General features: G+C 42.3%; 4 protein-coding genes across 4 annotated transcripts; 3 read left to right on the top strand and 1 right to left on the bottom strand.

Annotated features, from left to right (window-relative positions):
• Window positions 1–3,025: 3,025 nt before the first annotated feature.
• Bfra_003652 (uncharacterized protein) lies at window positions 3,026–3,253 on the bottom strand (the record flags this gene model as incomplete). The annotated part of the gene is made up of 1 exon (XM_037334058.1): window positions 3,026–3,253. One exon carries the CDS (start codon window positions 3,251–3,253, stop codon window positions 3,026–3,028), a length of 228 nt encoding a protein of 75 aa, XP_037194145.1.
• Window positions 3,254–8,143: 4,890 nt separating this feature from the next.
• Window positions 8,144–9,021, top strand: Bfra_003651 (putative recombination hotspot-binding protein; the record flags this gene model as incomplete). The annotated part of the gene is made up of 4 exons (XM_037334057.1): window positions 8,144–8,318; window positions 8,371–8,467; window positions 8,515–8,660; window positions 8,711–9,021. 4 exons carry the CDS (start codon window positions 8,144–8,146, stop codon window positions 9,019–9,021), a joined length of 729 nt encoding a protein of 242 aa, XP_037194144.1.
• A 465-nt stretch (window positions 9,022–9,486) lies between these two features.
• On the top strand, window positions 9,487–10,304 carry Bfra_003650 (putative recombination hotspot-binding protein; the record flags this gene model as incomplete). The annotated part of the gene is made up of 2 exons (XM_037334056.1): window positions 9,487–9,828; window positions 9,900–10,304. 2 exons carry the CDS (start codon window positions 9,487–9,489, stop codon window positions 10,302–10,304), a joined length of 747 nt encoding a protein of 248 aa, XP_037194143.1.
• A 1,540-nt stretch (window positions 10,305–11,844) lies between these two features.
• On the top strand, window positions 11,845–13,707 carry Bfra_003649 (putative set domain-containing protein; the record flags this gene model as incomplete). The annotated part of the gene is made up of 3 exons (XM_037334055.1): window positions 11,845–12,591; window positions 12,648–13,538; window positions 13,594–13,707. The coding sequence occupies 3 exons, from the start codon at window positions 11,845–11,847 to the stop codon at window positions 13,705–13,707; spliced, it is 1,752 nt and encodes a 583-aa protein (XP_037194142.1).
• Window positions 13,708–14,649: the final 942 nt, after the last annotated feature.

Here is a 14,649-nt window from a genome sequence, read left to right as displayed (position 1 = left end):
CATAAGAAAACAATCACATCGGCGATCTCTTCCGGCTCAGCCATTTTTTTCAAAGGTACTATGGCTTCCACCATCTGCATCACAGTAGGGTTTCTTCTGCACTCCTCTTCAACCATAGGAGTACGAACTCAAGTGGGACACACGGCATTGATGCGAATTCCATCTGCAGCGTGGTCAAGTGCAGAAGGGAAAGTCGGCTTCAGTATGAAGCATAGTATGAAGTACCCAATATCATCGCTACGCAACAAGTCAACTCACCAGCCATCTTCGTGCGTCCCATCACCGCATGTTTGGACGCCGTACACGCCATCTTTGCCGGCAACCCCACATATGAATTTGCAGAGCCCACGTTGAGAATCACTCCGCGTCCAATATCTCGCTCGCCGCTGCGGCTCGTAATTTTGTGCGAGCATGGCGTTGATTTTGGCGCGCACACAGAGCGTTGGGCCTTTGGTGTTGACACTCATTACTTTATCGAAGTCTGAGATTGATGCTTCTGCGAATGGTTCGTTGGTGAGATGATCGATCTTGGAGTATGATGTCGTTAGTTATGTATGTATGTATGTATGTATGTATGTATGGGTTTCTTCATTTCCACACTGCATCAAATCGAGGAAGTACCAAAAAAAGAAAAGAGAATAAGAACTTCATACCCCAGCCCCATCAATAGCATAATCAATGCATCCGGATTCTTTCACCGTAACATCAATCATCTTCTGCACACTCTCTGCATCCGAAACATCGACTCCGATAACTAAAGATCGAAAATCCGGATGCGTTACTTATTTTCTGGCAGTTTCAGCAGCTTTCCTGGCATTTTCTTCATTAGTGTCCGCGAGAACTATGGTGCGGGCTCCTGCTTCGGCAAAGGAGTATACGGCTTATTGGCCGATTCCTCCGCCGGCCTGTGGGGGGGGAGTGCTGGGTTAGCTTGGTGATTGGTGATTCATGTTCGTAATGATGAGATGATGAGATGAAAGGGGTACTTACTCCGGTGATGAGAACTACGCCGTCGATTGAATTTTTTGCCATGGTATGGAATTTGATGGATTGGATTGGATTGGAAAGCGAGGAAGTATTTCTTTCTTTGACGGTGGAGAATAGCATGGGACGACGTCTGAGAAGCACCGAGAAATAGCAACTCTGCAGTCCTGGACCAAGTTTACAAATTGGGACTGTGCCGCTCGTCAGATTTGAAGCGAGGTCATCCTACACCGGATCGATTCGCTGGAATGACATGGCTATCGTGTTATGCATGGAACCAGTGAACTTTGCGGTAGACGCCTGCGCTTATGTGGCGCGGAGCGGCTGGGGTGCATTGAATGTGGAGTTTGGAGATAAATTTCTGCGGTTGTGAGGCGCGGCTGGGATTGTGCTTTTGGGGGTTTGGTTGGATGTGTGGTTGGTGGTGTTTGTATGGTATTACTTGTTTTTTGGGTATCTCGGTTTGTGCGGTTGCTTTTTAGGGATTATCGGTGGAGAATGCATTATGATTGGAGTCAAAATGTATGTTCGTAAGGGAGTGGTGGAGATGGTTTGGATGGGGGAGATATACTTTTTGCTTGGTTGTTTTCAACGTTTCTCCGATTCTTCTCTATATCAATGATATTTCTAGTGACCCATGTTCCCGTGCCAAAGTCCAGAAGTCGTGACAACTAGAAATTCGAGAGAACATATCTATACACCTTTTACCAGCGGAATATCAAACATCATCCGTCATCCTCCTTTTGACTCGTATCATATCCTAAGTCTGTGTTTTAAAGACCTAAAATGCGCATGCTGCAGAAAAGCTCCAGTCTCACTCATGGGTATATTCCTTGCGACAGTTTCTTTTTTGCAAGGAGAGAAATCTGAGAAAGTCTTTCATCTCTGTTCAACACACATATCAACTTGCGGTGCCAGACTTCTGAGTGGGTCTCGAGAAGCCGGAAGATTAGCTACTCGCCAAGACGTCTAGGGAAGTTTCTCCATTGAACCGAAAAAAAAAACTTCAAGTTACATCCACATCAGGATATGCGAGATCTAGCTGGTAGGTGGGGCTTTCAGATTATAGCTGTCAGATCTCTGAGAATTTGACAAACTCGTCATCATATAAAGCAAGATTCCATGCCAGAAAGGAAACTGAAATGCGCTGGCTAGTTGAAATGCGAGCGCATTTAATCCGTTTCTGAGAGGCAAAGGACTCAATATTGCACTTATCTTATTCATGAATGCCTACTTAATCTTTTCTCTCCCTTTGCAAAGCTGGTGTCTTTAGTAAGATTGGCGTTCCTTGACGCTTTCCCCTTTCGCCTGCTCGTTTGGTTGTGTAACATGTAGTCATTCATGATGGATGATGATGAAGAATACACGGATACATATGTACATCTTTACCTGGTCACAGCAAATGGGGTTGGCTCGACAGTATTGAATAGTGTTAAGTCTCTGTGTTTTGCTCTCTTGAAAATTCTGATTGGATTTCGAAGTATTGCGTCAAGACCTTCTATTTATTCGTTGAAAAGACGTTGTTGTAGAAAAACCATCATAAGGCTTTCAAGATTCAAAGAAAATGTGGCTGTTACTTAAAAGCAATATCAAAGATCGTTTCCTGTGGAAGTATTCACAGCTCAAATGGCTGAAATAGAAGAACATATTGGGTAATCAACATCAATTGTAGTGCGATATTTGAGGATAAAATGTAATTGATACCAACTCAGCTTAGTGAATTAGATGGAACGATAGTGTTCGTCCTCATTGGATTCGTTGAACAATCTACTGGCTCTTCACACATTTGCCATATAGACGTCGCGAGGCTGGTAATGCGGCGACGTTGACCGCACCACACTGAGAAATCAAATTCCATACCCCAATAACTCACGCCCAGTACTAGGCACCTGACAAACAACAATTGTGCTTCATCTCAAAAAGTGGGTCCAAAACAAGTGAATACAACACTCATCGCATCTCTTCCCAAAAAATCTCCAAGTCAAAAATGAATTAATCCCCAGCCACAACCATCAACGCTCCAACTACACCACCCCATCACTCACCTTCCACTTGAAATACTCTCTTGCGCTTCGGTCTTCAACACAATGTGTCCAACCGGCCTTCTGGCCGAGTTGGTGGTAAAGCATAACGCACTGGCGAGTCCGAGAATGTAGGACGGACCTTTGCGGGCCTTCATACAGGTATGCTGGGGAGACTGTAACAGCCTTATGGTGAGACCACGGGTCCCCGGAGGAACTTGATCGCTATGTATACCATTTTTTGCCATTTTGTTCTTTGGGTGGGAGGTGAGGTGAGGTAAGGCGCGGCTTTGGTGAGTCAGGGAATTGATGGAGGAAGTGAATTTGAAGTATATTTTTGTAGGCTTTGAGACAATTGAAGTTGTCACTGACATAGCCTGATTGCGCGCTCTGGCGCAATTGCGCATCAAATCACCAAGTCTTCAACTTAAGTAAAATAAAGAGTGAGCAAGCCTTTCATCTAAAAATCAACTCAACTCAACTCAACGTTTTCGTTTCATTGCTTAAATCAGATATGCTTCTCACATCAAGCGCGCACTCACTTTACACAGGGAATTGAAGCAAAAAGAGCAGAATATAAATTGTATAGGAACTGGAGAGGAAAGAGGTCGTTGTAGGTAGTGGTTTGCGCGCGCCGCGCGGTAAGCAGAAAGCGCTTCTTAGTGTTCAAGTGGGGCTCGGGGTATGGGGGAGTGTATCAACCAAGACAAATAGAATCTCCTAGGCAGTCGCACTATAATTTTCATGAATTCGTTTTATATTTCCTGTTTAACTTTTCTGTGGTTCATGACATTTCTTGGTAATTTGTTCCACTGAGGACTTCGAGTAAGTGCAAACCCTTCTGGAGTTGTTGATGCATGACTTGTGATGAAAGTTTCATTAACGATAAAAGCACTTTTGATTGTTTTGCAAGCTGAACTAAATCGAACTGGCTATTCGACGATACGGCCATAAAATTTTGTCGCACGGCCAATCTAGGTGTCTACTGAATGAAAGATTATCTCGCTCGTTGCCGCCTTGAACTTCGTTTTCCGCTAACTGATCAGATTGCCAATATTTCACCCTTTAAACACGTTATGCCTTCACCCATCCATCACCTCTATTCCCACTATCGTCCATAATAGCCTCTCCCGCAATTAACACCTTGTAATTTCTCGGCCTCACGTCATCTGATGGACGGAGGTGGACTTGATCACATGATCGCACGATAACTTGAGAGATGGTAGGAGTGGTGAGAATGAGTTACAACTGAGTGGAATAGGAGCATTGCATGGAACCGGTGAAGTACTGGGGGGTGTATCAATCGCGAGATGCGAAGGTCAGGAAAGTATCGATATCGGAAGGAGAATATCTATCCTACAATGGGTAAATCTGCGGTGCGATGATTCCATGGGGATCCATATCAATGAGTTAGCTCATCCATTAGTTTAGCGTGCAATCGTAATCAAAAGTGCTTTATCGATAATTGACAGTCCATTGCCCGTATAGAGGGGATACCCTTATATCACGTGCCCGTACAGCGAGACTCTACTATGGATCGCTTCCGATCTGACCAATTATACTCTCGCGCTTGACAGACAAAATCCAAAAAGGGTTTTATCTCGACTTAGTCATCTTATTTCTACAACCCATACCTAGTAAGTCTTTAATTTATGATGAAACACCTTCAAATCTCGATATGATGCTATTTCGAAATCAACTATTGATTCAGAGTTGGAGCTTTAGTTCTGCCATATATTGAAAGTAGATGTTGAGCTAGAGAGTAACTCAACATTCCTATCTTATTTGTTTTAGTGAAGTCAACATACGGAACTAGTCAACTGCTATCTGTATATAGATAGATAACCTTCAGTCATGGATTTAGTAGACTAAGCGAGAGCGCTAAACCAGGATGGCATAATCCTACACATAGACTAGCTCTCTAGACAGAATACCATATTGACACTCAGAACCTATATCGTAGGTGCTACGTCACATATCTCTGCTCGATTAACCTGCTATCAGCCGAAACGCATTAGCAAGCGAGGCCTCTCAGACAACCCCAGGAGGAATCATATGTAGGTGCAATGTACAACTATTTTACAGAACTATGGGATATACCGCAGATATAGGAATGGTGCAGTGAGGCATCGAAGATAGTCACTCGTCGTCTACCTGGTTTTCTTTTCGAGTTGATGATAAAATAGCATACAATATTTCATAACCTTTTAATCATCATTGTTAGGATAGAGATAACAAGAAGGAAGACATGTCAAAGAGCGAGGCCTCTCAGGTCATATGATGTCAAATGCCACGTTAGTGCATAGTATTTGAGGTCAAGGATCCTTAGGATTCTTCTCAATTCTTCATAGAATTCTACTTTACAGTTAATCGAACCCTAGTTTCCGCTTAGGTTGTTCAAAAACGCTTATCAACTCAAACGTCTTTCCAAACCAAAACTCATCATTTACACTGACAGATTTTATATTAATGATTTATATCCTGAGATTTATTCAATAGTTCATACTATTAACTTATAAAATGCAAGGAATTGAACATATAATTTTTTTCTACTAATGTATTAATCATGTACATTTCGAGCTAAACAAACTCTAAAATATAACAGTCAAGGCAATTAAAGACGAAAAGAATGATTTTCAGTTGACTTAGTTATTAGTAGTGAAAACGCAATTTCTTGAATGACTACTACGTCTGGCATCATACTAAAAACTAATTTGACAGAGACTTTTGAAACACTCGAACAAAGTTAACCTATAAAAGCAAGGGATATAATAAGTAAAATTGAGAACGAGTTGAAGAGCGAGAAAGAAAGAGACCGAAATATGGAACGAAAGCATGGGAAGTTCAGAAAGCATGTTGCCATGGCTTGTCATACGATGATATGAAATGAAAAGACAGAGATTCTAAAATCAACTCCAACAACGTCTACTTCTAATAATATAGAGGGAGATGAAAGAACAACTGCAGCGATTGTGTAAGCAAGGTCCAGGCTGCAGTCTGACAATCAAGAATTTTCAATTCTTGAATCCAATTCGAATGTCCAGATCGAACGAAATACCAAATACATTCTGGATATTGAAGTGGTTCGTGTTGCTGGAAAATTCACCCGGTTTGTTAGTCTGGGCTTTATGTACCTAAGTATGATCGACTCTTCCTTTGACCAGGCTGCTATTGGAAATGAACATTAGGACATGATAATTCTCGAAAGTAGGAGAAGGCAAGGTGACCAGCAATCTTTGATGCCAACCTTCATTACCACGCTTAGCGTTTCAAATAACGCAGTTTCCGAGTCCGGTTGAGAGATACGTGAACTCAACATCGAGATGGGTCTGAATCCAATGGGCCGGGTCGATAGAAGGAGAGCAAATTTGGAGTGGGAGAACGTGGAAGGTGAAAAGCAGAATTCGTGAAGTAGAAGAAGCCAATAGAGAGATAGATTAACGGCGCCAATCTCAATGTACCTCTTCCAGAAAATCCTGGCCGTATAGCGGAGAAGCGGGGGAGTGGAGACGCTTCGTTGGTGAATGTGAGGAGGTATGCGAATGATATCATTTTGAAAAGGATGAGGAACACCTGGGCAGCACTTGTTGTAACTGATGGAGGTAAGAGGTACAATTGATCCGTGGGTATCTGAACGCTTCTCGCAACGAGCAATTGAGGCGGAGGTTAATTCTTATTTTTATTATGGTATCTGCAAATCCAAGAAATATTACCCATACTTTACACCAATGATATTACACTGGGCAGCCTCCCGGCGAGCAACTTTACGGAAGCAAATCAATCTGGTACACATGACATTGAAATCGAAATTTATATGTAACTTATTTGAGGAGTATACAAAGTCTGCATGCAAAGGCTGTTGTAGATGTGGACTCCATTAATCCTAATAACGTGAACCTCATCTATCATCTAACTGGGGATGCGCATTCGAAGTTCTCTGCATCCAAATAGGTATTGCGAGCTTCAGCTTCATCGTGATTTTCGGCTTTGTAGCTGGACTACTAGTAGGCGTGAGGAGTAAATTGAGTAGAACGAATAAAATTGTACAGTTCCTCTTGAGCAGTTCAGTCGAACATGATTTTCTTGAGCACAAAGCCCATTTGCTACCTACCTAGTAGGTATATACATTAAGTACTCCGTACAGTGCAACTCCCTTATTGCACAAAATATGAAGTGGATCATTTCGAATGGAGAGGTTGACCAGAGGTTGTTAACAGAAAGAATTCCTTCTGGTCAGCTTATACTCCATACATACGGCAGAACGAGCGGTCAAAGCTGTTTGTCATGTTTGTTTCTTCGTCAAACATGTTTGCACCAACTGGCCTCTTCCTCAGCGCGCACAGGCCACTACCCAATATCTATATAAGCATCTTCTCCCTCCCCGATTCCTATTTTTTTTTTCCTTAGCTCTCTTTGCCTATTGGTAAGTTACACCCTACTTTTTACTCTTGCCTTCATCTTTACGAGTCTTTTGCTAACAAGACTTTCTCTCTACAGGCTTAGATCAAGTGTAGTATCTGTTCTTTTCAGTTTAATCTCTGAAAGATCGTCATAGACGGTCACATTGATTATACTTATTTTTGTCTTTCGGGATTGGTCCGCTGTGCTCGCGCATGATCATTCCCACAGTTTCCCTGGTATTACACTGCCTCCAGGTGAAGCGAACACTTTCTTTTCATTACAAACTTGGGCTTGCCTGGGTTGTGAAGAAGAGTCTTGGCGATTTGGTCTTCAGTTGCGTTCTTGGAAGTGGTTTCAACTCTTGAATGAGATGCTATTCATCGAGTGTGGTGGTGATGAAATAGTTAGGTACGCGCTGTTCGTCATTGATGTGGATGTAAATGCTGTTTTGGAAACGTGCGTGTTGTGTCTTGTAGCTGTAGTTGCATGTAAAATCTAATGCTATCACCAATTCATGATAAATAATATTTTGAACCTTTTTATTTCCATGCGTTTGCATTCAAAACTGCGTGCGCGATATTGATGCCATGACGCGTTGTGAAATGTACTATTCGTATTGATGGTAAAATATTTTGCTTGTGTGACGTGAAATTTATTCTTCGAAGTTCAATCTCCAAGGCAAATCTACAAAGTAAACACCCCCACCACATCACCCCCTCCAATAACCTTCAAGTAAAATGTCGGATCTCAATGGAATGGTTGACCCAAAGATCTTTGAAGATCTACAAACTAAGATTGATGAAGATGCGGAAGTAAGAGATCAATTGAAAGCTATTCTACAAACATTGGAGAGGCAATGCAGAAATGCTCAGTCAGTTTTATCTCGAGCTCATTCAACACCAGCTTCTCACTGTAAGTCTTCCAAAGCTGGTTGTTTGAAACCCCGCCATCTGACATTTCATAGTGCAGCCTGTTCTTGTCTCTGCAGAGAATGCTATAAAGGAAGAAGCTGAAAGTATTCAAAAGCTTGCGGGCATTGCTTCAAACCATCCATATTACAAGTATGCGTTGTGGATTTTACGATGAAATGCCTAGCTAATAAGAATAGATATAACGGGATCTGGACAAGAGATGTGCAGAATGTGATCTTTGCCATTCTTCTTTGCGGATGGCTGGGCGGCTTGAACAAAGATGGAAAGCCTGCTCAATCAGGAAGACTTCTCACCATTGAAGAAGTAGGAGAGATTCTCCAAGGTACTTTGCACACAGATTCTCTACGAATAGCACAGCTAACGAGATAATAGTCCCCGTCAACCTCAAAGACCGAGACGCATTCCACATCAGTATCGAAGAATACCTCCTCTCCCTCATTTCCTTGATCGAAGAGCTTTCACGACTGGCTATCAATTCCGTTACTCTCGGAGATTACCAGAGACCTCTACAAATCAGTCAATTCGTTAAGGATTTACATGCAGGATTCCAAATTCTTAATTTGAAGAATGATGTTCTGAGGAGAAGAAGTGATGGTATCAAGTACAATGTGAAGAAGATTGAGGATATTGTGTATGATCTTTCGTTGAGAAATTTGGTAGCTAGACCTGAATCTTCATCTTGAGTGATAGATGATTGGTTGAATTATTGCTTGGATGGTTCCTTGATATCATAAGAAGGCAGATCTGAAGATTTCTGCTACTAAGAAGTTGCTATACATGGACTAAATCTTGAGAGTAGGAAAAAGTACTGAAAGATCACTTGGAAGGTTCTGCAATGTCATGAGAAGGGAGGGAGCTGGGTAATTTACTGCTATTACGATTGTTACGAGCTATGGCGAAAAGCAAAGGGTTGCTTGAGTGTTGCGGCATTGGCTTCAAAGCTTTTTTAAAAAAAGGCCAGAATAAATCATGAATATTTTCAAGTTATAGTATCTTCAAACTACGCAGTACTTTATGATGCATTTAAATTCCAATATCAAACTTCTTCGGCACCCCACCGAAAAATGCCGACGCTAGTGACGGAGCTCTAAAACACGAAGCTCGTAATCCTAAAAATAAATTACATCTCGAAATTGACAACACCAGAAATGCCATTGATCGATCCCGTCACCATGTCCGGAATCAGCTCAGTGTCTGGAGATACCTCCAAATCCAAATCATTTCCCACCGAGTTCCTCTCTTCGGATATGGCTCGTATCGTCACGCACATCCAGCCAGCTATCCTTTTATCTGCATATTATTTCCGATTCAATGCTTTGGTCGCAGACCCGGTACACACCCTATTACACTCGCTGTTGCCTGTCGCATTGTTGCAGGTAGCCTATGCCGTTGCATGTTTACCAGCTGCTGGGTCAAATATGGCGAAGAAGTTGAAGCCGGGGGAGAAGAGGAAGGGTTTGGAGGGCGGAGAGTATAATCATAAAATATTTGTACGTCTTTCCTTTTGAATATCGCTTGCAATTGATATGATTGTACAACTACTAAGATTTTTGCCCAATAGACAACCATCTTCGCCCTTATCCTAACAGCCACCACCGTCCCTGCCGTCACTGCCCTCCAAATCCTCTTTGGCGCTCCCTTCACCACCCACATCGAGCATACACTTCTTTCTTCCGCCCACATCTCGCTTCTAGCACTCTTCCCCCTCTTCTATATCCATGGTGTGGATTCAGTCCGATGGCTCGAAGTAGCATCATTGTATGCGCCAATTGATGAAGTTTTCGGTGCAGCATTAGGATGTGCGCTTGGTGCTTGGTTGGGCGCGGTACCTATTCCTTTGGATTGGGATAGGGAATGGCAGAAATGGCCTGTTACGGTTGTTACTGGTGCATTTGGGGGGTATGTAGTTGGGAAGTTTGTTGGAGGGTTTGCGGGGTTGAGAGGAAAGAGAATTGAGTTGGAGTAGAGGGCGAGGGGAAGAGGTAGGGGTAATAGGAAGGTGTATTATATGATACAAGGGGCGGCGCTTGGGCTATGATGATGATGATGATGATGGATAGAGAGGTTTAGGATATTTCCGCATTTACATGGGCGTATGGAAAATACATGGAAGAAAATACAATACAGATGCTTTGAATAGGAGATCTGGCTTGATCTGACACGAGAATTTGATTTGGGTATTTGGTTGCTGAATACGGTTCGAGGGGTCTATATCTACTACCAATGCTCAGTAGACCGTTGCACATTACAATGGCTAGTGAAGCACTCAGAGCTGAAGCATTTTTGCCCTTTGTACTGGTCTAGTTCATGCACTAGCTATTATTATCTTAAATTACTCATGCGTCCATCTGAATGTTGTTTCTATCTCATGACATCTAAATTTTCATGCATCATCCACTCCTCATTGCAACTAACCCTGTTGCGCTTATCACGCCCTTATGTTATCTTCTCACTGCCATTTGTTCTTTGCATATTCAGTGGTGTTATCTTGTACATTGCATATAGTACAGTGGGATAAGTAATTCAAAAGTCGGATAAAGCGGAAAGTTATGTATGTTACAGCTTCTGCCTAGTCTTGTGAGCCTAGATTTGTAAATGGGTTTGCTTGGGCTTTGGCTTGGGCTTGGGAGGGGTGATGGGGGGTGATGAGGGGTGAGGAGGGAAGGGAACGTTATTTGAGGTGCGATGGCAAGACGTCCGGAAAGGGCTACGAATAGAGTCAAATTCCTTGCATCTGGGTCTTCATTCTGTTAGAAAAATGAAAGTCCTGATTGCAGCACTGGGGTTAATCAACGCAGTAGAGTTTTGGAAATACGTATGAATATACTTTTACTTGATTTACATCATCTACCTCAACATCTCGTCATCTTCTACGCGACACTGCATTTCAATCCGAGTTCCTACATGGGAAGCGGAACGGGGAAGGAAAGGCCTAGCGAGAAGCAGGTTCTCCGTCATGATGATCCCGTTGAGGGCTGGGCGGGTGGCTTTTCTTGGACGAAGAGTTCGGTTAGGTGATGATGGTTGTGGAGCCAACGATTGTGAATTGATGAAGTACGCTAAGGGAGTGGCGGGCTTGTTGATGAGGGGTAGAGCTGGGCTCGTCGTAGAAGGCCACTTATTGAAAGGCTTGGAGTTGGGGATGGATGAGATGGTTTTGGTTTTAGATAAGAGTGATTAGTGAGCTTGTAAGGGGAGGGAAAAGGTGCATAGATGTTGTTGTGAAGGGGGTAGACGGGGGAAGGTGATTGTCGTTTCTTTCTTGGGACGATTTACTATGAGGAGAGTGTTATAGAGTGACGTGTTTGATTGAAAGGATTCGAGCTTGGAGATTGTTTGATATTAGACTATCGTCTTTTGAGGATAGTGATGCTGGGTAAGCTTGAACAAGGAGGATGGGATGATTGAATGCACAAATGAGATGTATGGGTGGGAGAATTGAATAGTAGCTGATCGATATAGATGGATGGTCTTGAATACTTTCTACCTGCCAGGTCTCGTCAGAGATGATGAATGGCGGAGAGTCGATCAATTGTCCCAATCTGGAGTGGAGGAATAGGGTCAGGCCATTTCACCGCCTTCTGGCAGAACAATTGATATTTTGGCGGCAGGAACAGCTTAATGATAGAAATTGCAATACTATAACAAACAAACAAGCACTAGACTATTGTCCTTCATTGTTTCAGAAATCGAATGAAAGTTATTCAAGCAAATTGATATCAAATACCTTCACTACTACGTTAAATACACATCCGACGAAAATGCTTTTTTCTCCTCTTCCTCTTTCCTCCTTACCTGCCTGGTGCAAGTTGAACAATGTAGATTTCCTCGATACTATTGTTTCCTCATCTAAGATATGTCTACAAGGAGAAAATACCAGCCTCCCAAATGGTATCATCACTACAAAAACGTTGAGCTCAGTAGATGCGCATGATCTGCCCACGTTACTCGACATCCCTAGTGACCTTGTCCTAGGTAAAGATTTTCTACTAGAAATGGAGAGGGTAGATTCCCATTTCAAACAGCTGAGAGAAGCAGTTGGGGGAAAGTCGATTAGAGAAGACGCAAAGCTATTCTTATTGCTACAGATGACTATTGCAAGGAACAATACGTATGTGCAGCCAGAAACTGCCCTCAATATCGGGGTGAACAATCCGTGGTCAGAATATATAAGGTTTCTACCAGAGAAGATTCCAGTCCCAACCATGTGGACTGAAGAAGAGAAAACTCTTTTGAATGGAACGTCTTTAGAAGTATGATAAAAGTAAACAATAGTTGCCATCGTGGGATTTGCTAATTGTTTTCTCAGAATTCTCTTGCTAATAAGATGATCGCGTTATCACGAGATTTCGAAAATTTGCGTGAGAAGACCATCCAAATACCATGGTGTCACTCGTGTTGGTGGAAAGAAGATGGTCCATTACAACCATTACTACTGTCAGACTGGATACGAGTCGATGCTTGGTACAGATCAAGAAGTCTAGAAATTGAAACTGGTGAAGAAGTGATGGTGCCTGTTCTTGACATGGTAAATCACTCATTCACACCCAATGCACATTGGGAACACACATCGAATGGTAATGCTTTACTTGTCCTTGTACCAGATATACTCTTGGATGAGGGAAGTGAGATAACCATTAGTTATGGAGTCAAAAGTGATGCCGAAACTCTGTTCAACTATGGTTTCATCGACTCAGAAGTTCCCTTGACATCATTAATTCTAGAGGTAGAGCCAATTGCATCTGATCCTTTGCGTGTAGCGAAGGTCGCTGCATTTGGAAAGCGCCCATCCGTTCGTATCTTTGGCCATTCGAACGGAGAAACTTCATGGGATTGTCCATTTGTTTACCTTAGTTGTTTGAACGAAGAAGACGGCTTGGAGTTCAAAACTGTGCAAAAAGTCGATGGCTCACAATCATTGAAAGTTTTCTGGCAAGGCGTAGACGTCACAGAATCTACCGATCACTTTGAGAGATTAATTAGTGGTCACGAACGCGAGGATATTCTCAAGTTTCGAGCGTTAAATTTGATGCGAGATAGGATTGAATTGCAACTAGAGCGTCTTCAAGCAAGCGAAGAAATAGTGGAAACATTATTGGACGGGGAGATGGTCGACCCCAACACTCAAGCCAATGCATTGGAATTGAGACAGATAGAGACTGACGTGTTAGGGGTTGCTTATGGTGCTATCAATGACGAGGTTTGTTGTGTTTGTTGTGTTTGTTGTCTTCTAGATATGCTAATAGTGCTCATAGATATCGAATCTTTCCAAAGTCTCAAGTATTTCTCAACTTCTGACATCAGTGCAAGTTGATGCGAAACATGATGATCCCAGCGCAGAGAGCAACGAAGAGGACGACTTTAGTTAAAAAAAAGTTACACATTGTCTCTCAAGTACAGTTCTCCCGTATGTTGAGAGAGATATCCTGGAAGGGCCCGTGAATTCGACAAACGATATAAGATAGAGACATCTTTTATTGGATGGAATTACGATTAATTATCATTGGACTTTCGGAACGATATACGTTTATGTGCGAAGGGTGAATTTACGATTATAGTTTGGATTCTGGATAATGTCCGGAGGGGTCAAGCATTCGTATCATATATGTACACTAGAAGTAAAATGCGGCAAAGACACCGTATTTTTGTACCAATTATCGGAGAAGAATTCCAGAACCTCGATTTCGGGGAGCACCAGTTGACCTATGATTCGAACACTAGTGAGATTAGTGGGATTTGAGGCGCAATCAATTCCGTATATCGCCGAATATAACTAACATTAGCACGAGTCAAGGAGTCGGCAATCACTATGAGAGTATTTGCTTAATGCTCGACCAAGAGATATATGCGGATATCTATAATTGTTGGAACAATACGGTATCTGTAAAGCGTATAAGATAAGCGTGCGTGTGCGACTATTTCCTCTGTGCCTCCTTGCTAGCATGCCAACCTGCCAATTGTTTAACAACCAAAAGCTAGTGCCATTAATGATGTTCCCAAGGATTCGGGCATTGCTGATCTTTCCTTACTAGCTACTAAAGTCAAAGTTCAATTTGAAATGAAGGGTCAATAAATGGTTCACATGACGCTGTTCTGTTAACAGGTATTTAACATTTTCGGAATTTGAGATATGACGCAATTAGCCTAATTGGAGAATATGGAGGAGAATGGTAATAACGCTATATTATTGTTATTTTATATCAAGGTATAATCAGCCGCCTCTTGATGTTCAATATATAGATAGGGTGATGAGGTCCGAAATTCGGGTGTTAATGTCGACGTTATGTAGTAAATCTTACCTAATCTTGCTA

This window comes from Botrytis fragariae (assembly GCF_013461495.1).
Source record: "Botrytis fragariae strain BVB16 chromosome Unknown tig00000045, whole genome shotgun sequence".
In the NCBI taxonomy this organism is placed as follows: domain Eukaryota; kingdom Fungi; phylum Ascomycota; class Leotiomycetes; order Helotiales; family Sclerotiniaceae; genus Botrytis; species Botrytis fragariae.
Note: the sequence above shows the minus strand (reverse complement) of the source record. Positions and strands in the feature narration are given on the sequence as shown.